A 12,962-nucleotide genomic window follows, 5' to 3' on the forward strand; every position below is an offset into this window, starting at 1 on the left:
TGTATTCTAGGGGTAAATGACAAAGCACTTTTGTAAGTTGATCTGGATAAGAGTGTCTGCTAAATACCGTAAATGTAAATATAAATGCAAATGACCTGTTTACTGGACGTATGGATATATCTTGTAAAAGTGATCAGACATCCAAGTTCAGACACGCACACACACTCACCAAATCAAAAAGTACTTTCATCTTTGGCATGAAAATGAATCCCTGTGGTTAAGCACAAAATGTAACACTCTCAAGAAAAATGTTATAAATAACAATGGCAATGCTGGCATATTTTCATTTTAATGGCAAAATATTATTATTGTATACACATAAATGTGGCACTTTCTTAGTTATGGATGAGGGCCATGTCAAATTACATCTGTGGTATTAATTTCAAATGAAAAGTTAATTTACAGTAACTGAGTATCTCAATTAATTGAAATCTTCGCCATCTAAGACAGCTGAAAGTACAAAGAATAGTCTCTTCTACATAGCTCTAACTGATGCTTCTTAGCTCATCTTTCTTAATGAAGTCTGTCAATTCTATATAAGAGGCAGACAGTTTACTTAATTAGTAATATAACCTGATATCACCCCCCTGTGGATGAAAAGGTGACGTGAAGAAGCTGCTGCTTGTGCTGTTGCTTCAGATTGAGCAGGCCAACAACAGGCTATGTAAACATTTTTTGTATAATTCCACCCATAATGTTACATCTTATTTTAACAGAAATCATTCAAGAAAAATAAAACATAGTATATTTCATTTATTTAATTAGTCCTTAAATTATATTGATAGAACAATATGTAGGCACTCTTAAATATGTAGGCAAAATAGGTCAGTTTGGCCAGTAAGCTAACTGTTTATTGTTGATGCGGAGAAACTTTGGAACAGCACTGTGCAGGCTTTCTGTACTTTGTTAGCTAGCTAGCTATAGTGAGTGGTAGACTCACCATTATTTGACATCCCGAATGCCCTCTGAAGCTGAAACTGAACGAGGTGAGTAGCAAACTAAGCGTGCGCAAAGCCTTCACTTTAAAGCTTTCAGAGGATGCCTCCTATGTCCTACAACACGCACTTATACTACTCACAGATAATAAACCCACTATTCCAATATTCTGCTTGCACCCCTGCAGGATCAGGTTGTCGGCTATGAGGGCGAGATCTATTTGAGATGAAGTGGTCTAAGAACAGAGCAAGAGAACTGGAGTTCATGCTGGTGAGAGAGTTTGAGAAAGAGGGGGGGGGGGGTAATGAGTAAAGCAAGATATCCTGAAAGAAAAAAACAATTTACAATGTACTCAGATGACAACACTGTGTGTGTGTGTGTGTGTGTGTTCAAGCACACGTACAGAATTACATCTAAGTTAGTAAACTAATAGGAGGCTTGTCCATGTGTGCATGTCTGTATAATGTTTACAGGTGTTTGATTTTCCCGCGACCTCTGTGAGCTGTGTTTATTACCCATTCCTGCACTGTAAATCTCACAGTTTCATGTTTACATAATTCTGGCTCCTAATACTGATTTATGGTGTGACAGGAAATAGAGCACATCGTGCACAGATCACTGAGTCTCTTCAGGGCCGATGGGACAGGAATGGCGGATTACACGCTGGAGTTGGCAGGTGACGGACTGAAGATCTCAGACATCTGGGTTAACACTTCCTGGCTCCAACAGGCCTGGTTCAACCCACTATGGGTTTAGTACAAGAAGATTTTGGGAAGGACTTTGGTCAAAGGTTTGGTTAAAGGTTCGCAAATGCTTGGTGACAGTTAGGTAGGAATGAGTAAGGGTTTGGTAGAGGCCTATAAGGCTTTGGTAGAGATCTATAAGGGTTTGGTAGAGACCTATAAGGGTTTGGTAGGTGCCTGTAAGGCTTTGGTAGAGGCCTGTAAGGGTTTGGTAGGTGCCTGTGGTGTAAACGCTTATCAGCTAATATTACTAATGAATAGACTAAAGCTATTCATCTTTCCAATATCTCTATTATGTCACATTTGAGACACAACACATTTAATAACACATCAAACGTACAGTGTAGCTACAAGTGTTTTTTATAAACATTTATAAACTACATTTCAATTGAAATAGCAATTTTTTAAAATAAATATTATTCTAAAACTGCATCAGTGATATAAACAATTTCATTAAAATACAACATCAGATTAAGTACAGATATAGTATATCTGGAATTTTACACTTATGATAAGGAGTAATGCTACTCTTCCACATGTGTAATAATGTAAGCACACAGGTAAAGAACTGCAAAAATGTATCATTCTATTTAAAATAAAACACCACAGGAAGTAACAGCAAGGTTAGAAAGGCACTTTGAAGTTCTTTAAGAAATCAAATAATCTAAATATTAAGACACATATTATGCTGATTACAGTCTGATGGAGTCTGATGGAGTGGTTGAAATGTGTGACAGTGGGTGATGTTATAGGTGGAAGTGTTGGAGTGTGATGGTAGGTGATGTTATATGTGGAGTGGTTGGAGTGTGATGGTGGGTCATGTTATATCTGGAGAGGTTGGAGTCTGATGGTGGGTGATGTTATATCTGGAGAGGTTGGAGTCTGATGGTGGGTGATGTTATATCTGGACAGGTTGGAGTCTGATGGTGGGTGATGTTATATCTGGAGTGGTTGGAGTCTGATGGTGGGTGATGTTATATCTGGAGAGGTTGGAGTCTGATGGTGGGTGATGTTATATCTGGAAGTGTTGGAGTCTGAAGGTGGGTGAAGCTTTTCTCAGGTTCTTGGACTGTGCTGTAGATTGGAGTTTAGTCCTTGCTGGGCAATTTCACAAGACTAAGGTCATGTTATCCCCTGAGCAAATGTACTAACTCATGTAGCTTTACATGGATAAAAAAAAACTGCATTCAGCACAAAAAACCCCCAACATATTTTCAAGACTTTAATTTTGAATAAAAAGTTTATGCTTACCATCTAAAGCCACATTAGGACATGTCAAGTTTTAAATGGGCAGCAGGAGTTCCTCAAATACTTTTGTTTTGATCAAATTCACAATGTCAGTTATTTTTACAGACTGCTGCCTCATCAATATTCTGGCACCTTTTACCTAAACTGACCAGTAGAAATAACACCAGGTTACTCTAATCCCATGGGAACAGCCATCAGTGGCGGATATAGAAAGTTTTACATGAGTTGGCAATGGAGTGGCAGAGAATATTAGGAGGGTGGAATGTATGGGGACTACAGATAAGTGAGTGAGGAATTTAGACCAAATTCAAGTCTCCTGTTTTATAAAGCACTAGACTGATAACAATATTTCATACAGCAGTAATGTTTTGTAGTTCTGATCAGTAAAAGCTACATGACAGCAATGTATAAAATGAGTAGCCATTATCATCTCTGTAATTTATATTGCAATTTCATATCCTGTACGAATTTATCATAAATATTACAAAAATTACAAAAATATTACAAAATATTACAAAGGTCTTACAGTAAAGGATATATGACAGGAAGAATAATCCCAGTATTTAAAGCAAGCATTTACCAGTACAGTATAGACCATACTCACCTCATGAGAAAATAAAAATTCAGACTGAAAATCAAAATTACACCACTTTCAAATGCAACAATACAAACATACTTTATATATAGAATTATTTAAAGATGGATAATAACATTATTTGCTGTTGTTTTCAGATAATTTATGTTGTTTGCTAAAGAAGAACTTATGAAAAGGGCTGTAATTATATTTATTTATTCAGTTGACTTTATTATATTATTTGCTTCAGAAATAACTTACACTCCATGTGTAACAGTGATACAGACATAATGAACTATGCCATTTGCATAGCCTACTGTGGGGAGACTTTTGTTTTGGTGATGTTCACTGTGGCGTACTCTACTTCCTCTCCTTGAATAAGAGCCTTTGGCAGTTGAACAGTGGAATAGAGCACTTCCTGTGTGTGGGAGTGTGTGAAATGAACACTGGAGTAGTGAACTTCATCCTGATCATCTGAAGATACTGTGGAGTCACAGGTCTTAGCCAGGGCTGAGATATTATCATATACAGGAGCAGAGTCATGCTTTAGGAGAGAGAGAGAGAGAGAGAGAGAGAGAGAGAGAGAGAGAGAGAGAGAGAGAGAGAGAATGAAAAGGTTTCTCTGGAAGTAACAATAATCAACATAAGCACTAATGCTGGCTGCACAGTCCACTATGACATGAGACCCATTAAGAACAACTGCAGTGATCTGTTGAGTCCCTCATTTAAACTCACATTTGTGCTGGTCTCCTCACTCCTTCTGCTGACAGCTGCAGATCCCCTCCTGGTGGAGAACCACAGTAATAACATCACCAGCATCACACTCAATTCTCCTGCATTAATCTAAGCCCTCTACAGTTACTACTGTCTGGGGAAAGTGAATTTAACCCTGTTGATACTGTGTGACCCTATATTGTAAACATCAGAGCAAAGACTCTCTGGACTGAGCAGGAAACAGCCTACAGCATTGGCAGGGTGTGTAATATCAATGTGGCTTCAGCTTCTTACCTCATCCATAGACAGACAGCAATGAGAGTCAGAAAGAAAACCACAGTGACTCCAGAAGCTGCGTATGTCCCAGCTGGGTTCCCTGCATCAGGAAGTAGAGGGCAGCATGTTACACAGACGTGTGAACATTCTCGCGATAGAGAGGTGAAAACAAACCAGAACAGATGCTCTATGAAACTGCTCATTAGTGTGCTAGTAACATTTCTTTCTTTAACCACTGTAGCCATTGAATTCGACCCATAATGTACCTGTTGGAACTGAATATTCTGACGAGTCCATTGATCCAAATTGGTTCTGAGCTGTGCAAAAGAAAAGTCCAACTGCTCCTGTAGCCAAAGTTAAATTGGTGCTGTTTCCCAACAGTATAACACCACTTCCTGTCTTCTTGTACCAGGAGTAATTACTGATGGGGTTGGAGTCACTGTAGCACAGCAGTGTCACCGAGTCACCAGACACATGTTCAGTAACAGACGGAACTCTGGGAGGGTCTGAGTAGGAGAACAGGAATTAAAATAAATACACTTAAAATGTCATTTAACTTATTATATTCATAACACAAGAGGATAACACAAAGCAAACTGCAACTACATAACACATCCAGAAGGGTGGTGGTGGAGTTGTGCTGTCCTAGCTGGTTGTGAGCGGTGCAGTAGTAGAGTCCACTGTGCTGGGAGCTGATGTTGGAGATGCTGTAATTCTGGCCTGTTGGCAGCAGTGTGTCTGCAGCTACTCTCTGCTTAAACCAGGAGTAGGTGAGAACAGGAGGGTTTGCCTCACTGCTGCAGGTCAGAGTCACTGAATCTCCCTCCACTCTCTCTCCAGAGGAAACCATCAATGCTCTGGTGTTTCTAGGGGGATCTGAAAACAAACACTCAGTGTTAAAACTAAAGCTCAACTCTAAATCCAAACAAACTTAATATCTGTAACTTTATATATACATATATATTAATGGCCCTATTTTTCGGGTGTTTATCAACTATCCTGATAAGTGTCATCTGTGTCATGAACTCGGGTCACCTTCCTAATGTGCAGATCGCCATACACCTACCTGGAAACTCACCAGCTTCTGATTCACACTCTATTCAACACACACGATCCAGTTCTCCTGAATGATCACCTGTCCTACCTCTGCCCCGCCTTCCACCCTCTCTCCTCCAATCACCTTCCTCCCTTTCTCGTCCAATCAGCTTCCTCCCTCTCTCCTACAATGATGTTCCTCCCTCCCTCATCCAATCATCTTCCTTCCTCAGCTCTTCATATACCATTGGAAGGTTGCTGGTTCAAGCCCCACCACTGCCAGGCTTCAACTGTTGGGCCCCTGAGCAAAACCTTTAATCCTCAATTGCTCACGTTGTACTCAGTCATAATTGTAAGTTGCTTTGGATAAAAGCGTCAGCTAAATGTAAAATGAAAGAACATTCGACTATTCCGACTTGCTTTGTTGCAGCCGCACTGTTTACCTTTGTAGCTCATTTTCGTGTTTAGACTGCCGCTATTTGATCTCTCAGTGTCCTCAGGTTTTGTCTGCGTTACACTCTCTCTCTGTAGGGGGGCTTCTACTCTCTACAATTGTCCGTGTTTTTCGATGCAGCCTGTCTGTGTTTAATTAATGTCAGGGGTTTTATAGCATCAACTGTCATTCAGAACTCTGGTAATTCTCTATTTTATATTGATATCGAAGTGCTCATTGTCAGACTTATTTTACAGTGGGCATGTGTTACTAAATGGTGCTGAACCCAGTTTGAGTCAGTTGTAGTTGCTTCCAAAATTAAAGTCGCTTAATGTATTGGCTGTTTTTTCTAGCCTCTTTATAACACTAGACACTCTGACAGTGTTGTGACCTGTGCAGGGTATTTAAATATATAAACACAGCACATATACTGTGCATCCATACATATATACTTCACATGTACAGTATTAATCATACCTTATATGTATTTATATGTTACATTTAAAACATGTTGAATATGTTGTTTCATTAGGGTATAAACTGCACCTACATAACACAACCAGAAGGGTGGTGGTGGAGTTGTGCTGTCCCAGCTGGTTGTGAGCGGTGCAGTAGTAGAGTCCACTGTGCTGGGAGCTGATGTTGGTGATGCTGTAATTCTGGCCTGTTGGCAGCAGTGTGTCTGCAGCTGCTCTCTGCTTAAACCAGGAGTAGGTGAGAACAGGAGGGTTTGCCTCACTGCTGCAGGTCAGAGTCACTGAATCTCCCTCCACTCTCTCTCCAGAGGAAACCATCAATGCTCTGGTGTTTCTAGGGGCATCTGAACACAAACACACACTGTTAACATTAAAACTAAACTCTCATACACAGTCTGGTTAAGAGATTCTTATACATTCAGAAGTTATAGTTGATAACTATGAAACTACAACAGATAGCATCATCACCATCATGAGCTGTAGTAGTAAGTATTGATTGTAGTGATGTTTCTGGTTTATGATTAACTGACTTTATTAAATGCATCAAGACATCATGATTTTCATATGTAAATTCTCCACTCACACACAGGAGGAGAGAGGAGGTTCTCATTGCCTTCAGTAGCACAGCTATAACTGACTGCATCCCTGACTGCAGATACAGAGCAGGAGACAGATGTGCAGTGAGACACACGCTGTCCGTTCTTGTACCAGATGTAGGTGGGGTTGTAGGGCAGAGTGCAGGTGGAGCTGCAGCTCAGTGTTACTGTCTGTCCCTCTGATCCTGGGACTGCTGGAGAGTCCACATTCACCTTCAGGCCTGTATGGGAGACTCTCATAAGTGTCTTCAGGGCTCAACACACAGATGGTGAACCATGTGACACTGCCAGACACAGAAGACTTATCTTACCTGTGACAGAGAGAGACACACCAGCAGAGCTGTCTGTGTGTATCATGTAGGGGGCTTTAAATCGGAGGAGATATTCTGCTGAGTCACTCTCTGTGAGATGTTTCAGTCTTAGTGTGTTCACATTAGCTCTGTGACTGAAAATCTCCAATCGGTCATCAGCATGACTCAGCTCTTTGACCTGTAGGTGGAGTCTGGCGTACCAGGCAGGTTGGGGGGTGGGCTGCTGATCCGGGAAGGTGTAGTAACCGTGTATGTCCACTGATGAACCAATCAGAGCACAGATGCTCTGGGTGACGTAAGTTACACTCCAGCAGCTGTCCTTTCCATAAACACCTGTAACACATAAACTGAGTAAATCATAGCTGGACAAACAGACTACCAGTTCTTTTAAAGTCAGTTGTATATAATCAGAAGCTGGGAGACAAGACTTGTCTTGTGTCACTTGTCTTGTTCTCAGGGAAGTTGTGCCAAGTTTCCAGTGGGCCCTTTCATGAATGACCTGTTTTTAAAAAGGGCAAGTAATGTCAGTATATTTTGTGCATGTTAATACAATTACATAGCAGGTTTTATTGTGTTCCTAAGTGTCTGCATGAACACTACTTATAAGTGCAGTTACAGTATAGACCCCTCCTTTACGCCCTCATCCATGTGATGCCTCTCGCCATGTTTGATGTGTTGTTGTCCTCGGTTAACGTGTCACCGTGTGTGTTGTGTTTACACTCCTTTCCTCACATGTTGCCATGTCCCCCTTTATTACTCATTAGTGTGTCTCCAGCCTCCCCTGTTCCTCATTTCCATCCCTGTGAATATTCCTTCTGTTTCCAGTTTTTATTTACTAAGTAATTTACTGTTTATTTACTAGGTTATATTACCAGTTATGATTGACTATGTGGATGATGGTCAATGTGTAAAGGCTTTAGCATTTAAATGGTCCTCTTATTTTTACTTTTACTTTTATTCTTTTACTTTAATTTTTGCCATTAAAAGACTTTTGTGTCTTTGTTTGGTTGTTTTGAGACTCACGCCTGCATCCTGTCACAGTAAGAGTCTAATAAAAAATGTAACACTTGCTCTTTCATCAAAACCAGGTCACCCATGAAAGAGGCCAACAGAGGTTATTATTATTATTATTATTATTATTATTATTATTATTATTAGTTACATTTATATAGCACCTTTCTCAAACTCAAGGTTGCTTTACAAATATTGCTTTTTTTTCTTTTTTTTTCCAAGAACAGCAGTGGTTGATTAAAACTTCCAACTGCCAATAATATGTATGTAAACATAAACACAGTGGACTTAAAAATTAAACGCAGTGATTTATGGAAAAACATGTAAAAAAAAATAAAAGATTCCAAAAATACCTTAAACACTTGAAAACTCTTAAATTGAAATATATCTAAAAATGCTGTAGTTGTCTTATGTCTTAGCCATATGTGACTCAGCATGAGTTCACTGTAATCTAGTAGAAGTTGCCAGTGACACAGAGTGAGTGCAGTTTAAAGTGAGGACAAGAGCAAGAGACAATGAGAACACAAACAAAACACACTGATGTAGTACTGCTGAACCAGCTAGCCAGTGCCCAGAAATGTATAGAGCCCTCAACAGTGAAAGGTGCTTCCCAGCTACTTATAAACATGTAGGCAGAACCAGCAGCAAAAAACAGCAAAAACAAACAACAATCAAACAAACTTTTTATCTCATAGAAGCTGCTAGTGAGATGCTGACAGAGTGATGAGAGTTTAAAGTGAGGATCTTACAGACAGCAGGAGAGCGGAGCTCCTCATATCCTCTTACAGCACAGGAGTAGCTGCCTGCATCCTCACTACTGCCATACATATACAGTCCATTAGTGTTCTGGTTGTGTCCATTCCTGTACCAGATGTAGGTGGGGTTGTTGGGCAGCGTGCAGGTGGAGCTGCAGCGCAGTGTGGTTCTATATGTGTTTGACCTCGTAACCTTCAGATCTGCAAGTCATTTTAATTAAGCTTTGGTGTTATTTTATAGCATATTTTTATAGGGGGTTATAAAAATAATGGGTTAACTAGTCTTATGTGATGACCTGTGACAGACAGAGATGCTCCAGGTTCACCAGTGTATTGACAGTATTAGTAATATTAGTAATGAAAATGTTAGCTTTTAATATTCATATTAGCTTTTAAACCAAGCCCAATAAATGCATAGGAAATATGCATAAGATTTATGAGTCATATATATACTCACTGAGCTCTATTTTAGAAACACCTGCTTTAGGTAAGTGTACAGTCAGAGACTATGTATAACCCATCTGTGGTGATGCACAGTTGGTCTTAACCATCTTCATTATCAGTGGTTATTTTCTGACTGCAGAACCAGATGGATAGTGAACCAGTCTCAACTCAGCAATGACAATGACACATGTAAACCAGTAACACAGCTGTGTCTGATAAACTTGTACAAACGCAGCTCAATCATAACTACGTTTATGTCCATCAGTATTCAGTATTAGTCTGACTAAGATCCAACTGCAAGACACGTTTGCTTAGTAAGTTCAGACTATGCTGCTGTGAGTGTAGATGGTACAGTGAAGGGACTGGTGTTTGCTCAGCTCTTGTAAATAGTTCTGTCCAGTTTCTTACATGTACACTATTGTAAATGTAATCAGTATCACTGCTCTGTTTCTGAGTGTATCAGTAACAGAGAATCAGGTGAATTATCTCAGCATGAAATATCACACACTCTCATGTCAGATCTGACCAGACTGGACTGGAATGGATTAAAGTGACTGACTAATTAAAAATGTAATAATATCCATATAAAAAGAATAACACACATGTGGCATGCAAATATGTAGTTTAAGATGGATTGTCCTAATTTGGCAAATATTGAATAATACTGAACTTCTGTATTAGTATTGAGATTTCTTGCATACTTTGTGTGTGTGTGTGTGTGTGTGTGTGTGTGTGTGTGTGTGTGTGTGTGTGTGTGTGAGAGAGAGAGAGAGAGAGAGAGAGAGAGAGAGAGAGAGAGTGTGTGTGTGTGTTGTGTGAGAGAGAGAGTGTGTGTGTGTTCTATGTTTTATGTTTGTATTACCTGTAACAGTTAGAGTAACTCCAAATGAAGCAGATATCCATTTATTCCTCCATGTTCTAAATCTGAAGTTATAAACTCCAGAGTCACTTACTTTCACGTTGTTCATTGTCAGTGTACAGTTATTCCACCATGTGCTTACAGACACTCGTCCTAAGTATTGAGGGTCTTTACTCAGGTCTTGTGGTTCTCCATCAGATCTCTGGACCTGATACCACTCTCTCGGTCTGTCACTGGAGGAACTAGATGTATATTTGCAGGGGATTTTTACTGTAGATCCAATAAGAGCACAGAGGCTCCGAGAGGAGAGAGTTACACTCTGCTGAGACTGAGCTCCTGAAACACACACACACACACACACACACACACCAGGATTATAGGGGTGAGTTTACACTCTTATCAATATCTCTTATCTTTATCTGAGTGTGACTGTCATGGTGCTGATGACGCTGATGATGATGATGATGATGTTGAATTTAATGATATGTTAATAGAAAACTGCGCAAACACACATTGGCATTAAAACCACAAACAGGACTCTGCAGTTTTAAAACATACAAAGCAGTGCACTTTTGCAACATAAACTAACAGATACTGGCGATGGAGGCATGCAATTTAAAGGTGCAAGGAGGTGGATTTAGTAACAAATCTTAAATCCATTGTGATCTTTATGTATTTAATATTTTCTCATTTTTCATGAAGTGATTTTTTTACAAGACTCAATTCTAAAGTAAGTTTTAGAGAAAGATAAAATGGTGGCTTAAAATGGCCATGTTAATTTGTAGAGATCCACTTAATGCACCTTTAACTCTCACAGGCTCAAAGAGAAATATGAATACAGATTTGACAAAAAGGTTTACCTGCCAGTAACATGAGCAGCACTGCTACTGAAATATTTCCTCCCATTACAAGTATCACAGTATTCCCCTTTGGACAAAATATATTTTAGTTTAGTTTTTATTTTTAATATGTACTGTATTAATATGCAATTAATATATTCTTCAAAGGTCTGGCATCTGTAACACAAAGTATGCTTCGTCCTCTGCTAAGACTAGAATGATGTTACTGTTACAAATTTGTAAGAATTAGGGTTCATTTTAAGGTGAGCACTAGAGCTGGGGTTCATTTTAAGGTAAAGGTTAGAATCAGGGTTCATTTTAATGTCAGGACTAATATCAGGATTCACTTTTGTACTCTTTCTTACAACTTTATTCAAGCAGAATCTAATGACATCTCTCTCACTTGTAATTCCCTGCAGGGTTTTGTGAGATCACGCTCACATCTCTTGGCATGCAGTCTGTCACTCCCTTCTACCCTGTTCATCACTGGTCAGTGTGTGACCACAAGACTACTGCTGACAGGACATTATTGCAATGGCTCATTCTCAGCACAGCAGTTACACAGGCATGAAAGAGGCATGGAAGTGGTATCAGAATCAGAATCAGAATTTTGTATTCACCAAGGACAAAGTGTACATGGAACCTTTGTTAGTGCAGGTGTTTAAGATTAAGTACAATTAGATAAATAGAAAAGATAATAGAAAAGATAATATTTAGTTATAAAAACTAAATATAAACTATATATACACTGTGTGTAACCTGTATATACATAACTATATATAAACTATATATCCTATACATAAACTATGTCTAAACATAAAAGACAAGTGTGCAAACGGCAGCAAGTAAAGTGTGTGCAGTGTGAGATAAGTACAAATGAGGTACAGAAGTACTGGGGTGCTGAGGTACATAAATACAGTGTGTCCAGGTATGGTAGAGGCATGGCGGTACCGTGGTAGAGCATGTTGTGATGTGATGAGTGTATCAAGCACAGCTGTGTTGCTGGGGTTTTTACATATGTCAGTGTCATAGTAATAGAACACTGTGGAGGAGCTGCGATGGTGAACCTGTGAGATGGTGAACGTGTGAGATAGTGAAACTAGGAGATGGTGAACATGTGAGATGGTGAAGCTGTGAAATGGTGAAGATGTAAGATGGTGAACATGTGAGATCAACCTGTGAGATGATGGTGTGAGATGGTGAACTTGCAAGATGCTAAAACTGCCAAACTGTGTATGCCTGCCTCAGTAACAGAGACACTGGATTATTCTATACTGTTACACAATTAATGACAAAATCCAGAAATCACAAGCTTTTTAAACAGCCTAATTATAAATGCAGAGTACTTGAATGTAATATTGGTTAAAAACAGACAAGCATACTTACAAGCTGTTGTCCGTCATGTGGTTGCAGGGGAATTAAAATATCTGATCAGACCTCCTGAATTCTCAGGGGGACGTCACTGGTTTCCTTCCTCATTATTTAAATAAACAGAAGGAAAGTTCTGTTTCATAATGATTCAGAGGAACCTATAAAAAAACCAGTAAATATAAGCCAAACTTCTCAATACAGGCAACAAAGGTCTGTGTTTGGTGTCAGAAACCGTCCATTAGATGGAGAGACCATGAGGTTGACCGTGAGGGACGTCCAACCTGAGATCCCCTAAACACACGCCCACACAGATAGATAGATAGAGAGAGAGAGAGAGAGAG

The 12,962-nt window shown here is 39.4% G+C and overlaps 1 protein-coding gene across 1 annotated transcript; it reads right to left on the reverse strand.

The window, feature by feature from the left end:
• Positions 1-2,643: 2,643 nt before the first annotated feature.
• LOC118240428 (sialoadhesin-like) lies at positions 2,644-12,679 on the reverse strand. The gene is made up of 12 exons (XM_035520758.1): positions 12,637-12,679; positions 11,272-11,338; positions 10,415-10,747; positions 9,103-9,309; positions 7,343-7,675; positions 7,019-7,252; positions 6,510-6,779; positions 5,098-5,367; positions 4,758-4,997; positions 4,510-4,591; positions 4,237-4,285; positions 2,644-4,045 (listed from the first exon to the last, which is right to left on the reverse strand). The coding sequence occupies exons 2-12, from the start codon at positions 11,315-11,317 to the stop codon at positions 3,815-3,817; spliced, it is 2,295 nt and encodes a 764-aa protein (XP_035376651.1). The 5' UTR covers positions 11,318-11,338; positions 12,637-12,679; the 3' UTR covers positions 2,644-3,814.
• Positions 12,680-12,962: the final 283 nt, after the last annotated feature.

Source organism: Electrophorus electricus, chromosome 21, assembly GCF_013358815.1.
Source record: "Electrophorus electricus isolate fEleEle1 chromosome 21, fEleEle1.pri, whole genome shotgun sequence".
NCBI classification, from domain to species: domain Eukaryota; kingdom Metazoa; phylum Chordata; class Actinopteri; order Gymnotiformes; family Gymnotidae; genus Electrophorus; species Electrophorus electricus.

Coding starts and splice junctions, on each gene's coding strand:
- LOC118240428 (XM_035520758.1), bottom strand. CDS start 11,317: ATGGGAGGAAATATTTCAGTAGCAGTGCTGCTCATGTTACTGGCAG. Junction 9,310..10,414: donor AGTTACTCTAACTGTTACAG/GTAATACAAACA, acceptor AATGACTTGCAG/ATCTGAAGGTTACGAGGTCA. Junction 4,286..4,509: donor GCTGTCTGTCTATGGATGAG/GTAAGAAGCTGA, acceptor GTTCTCCACCAG/GAGGGGATCTGCAGCTGTCA.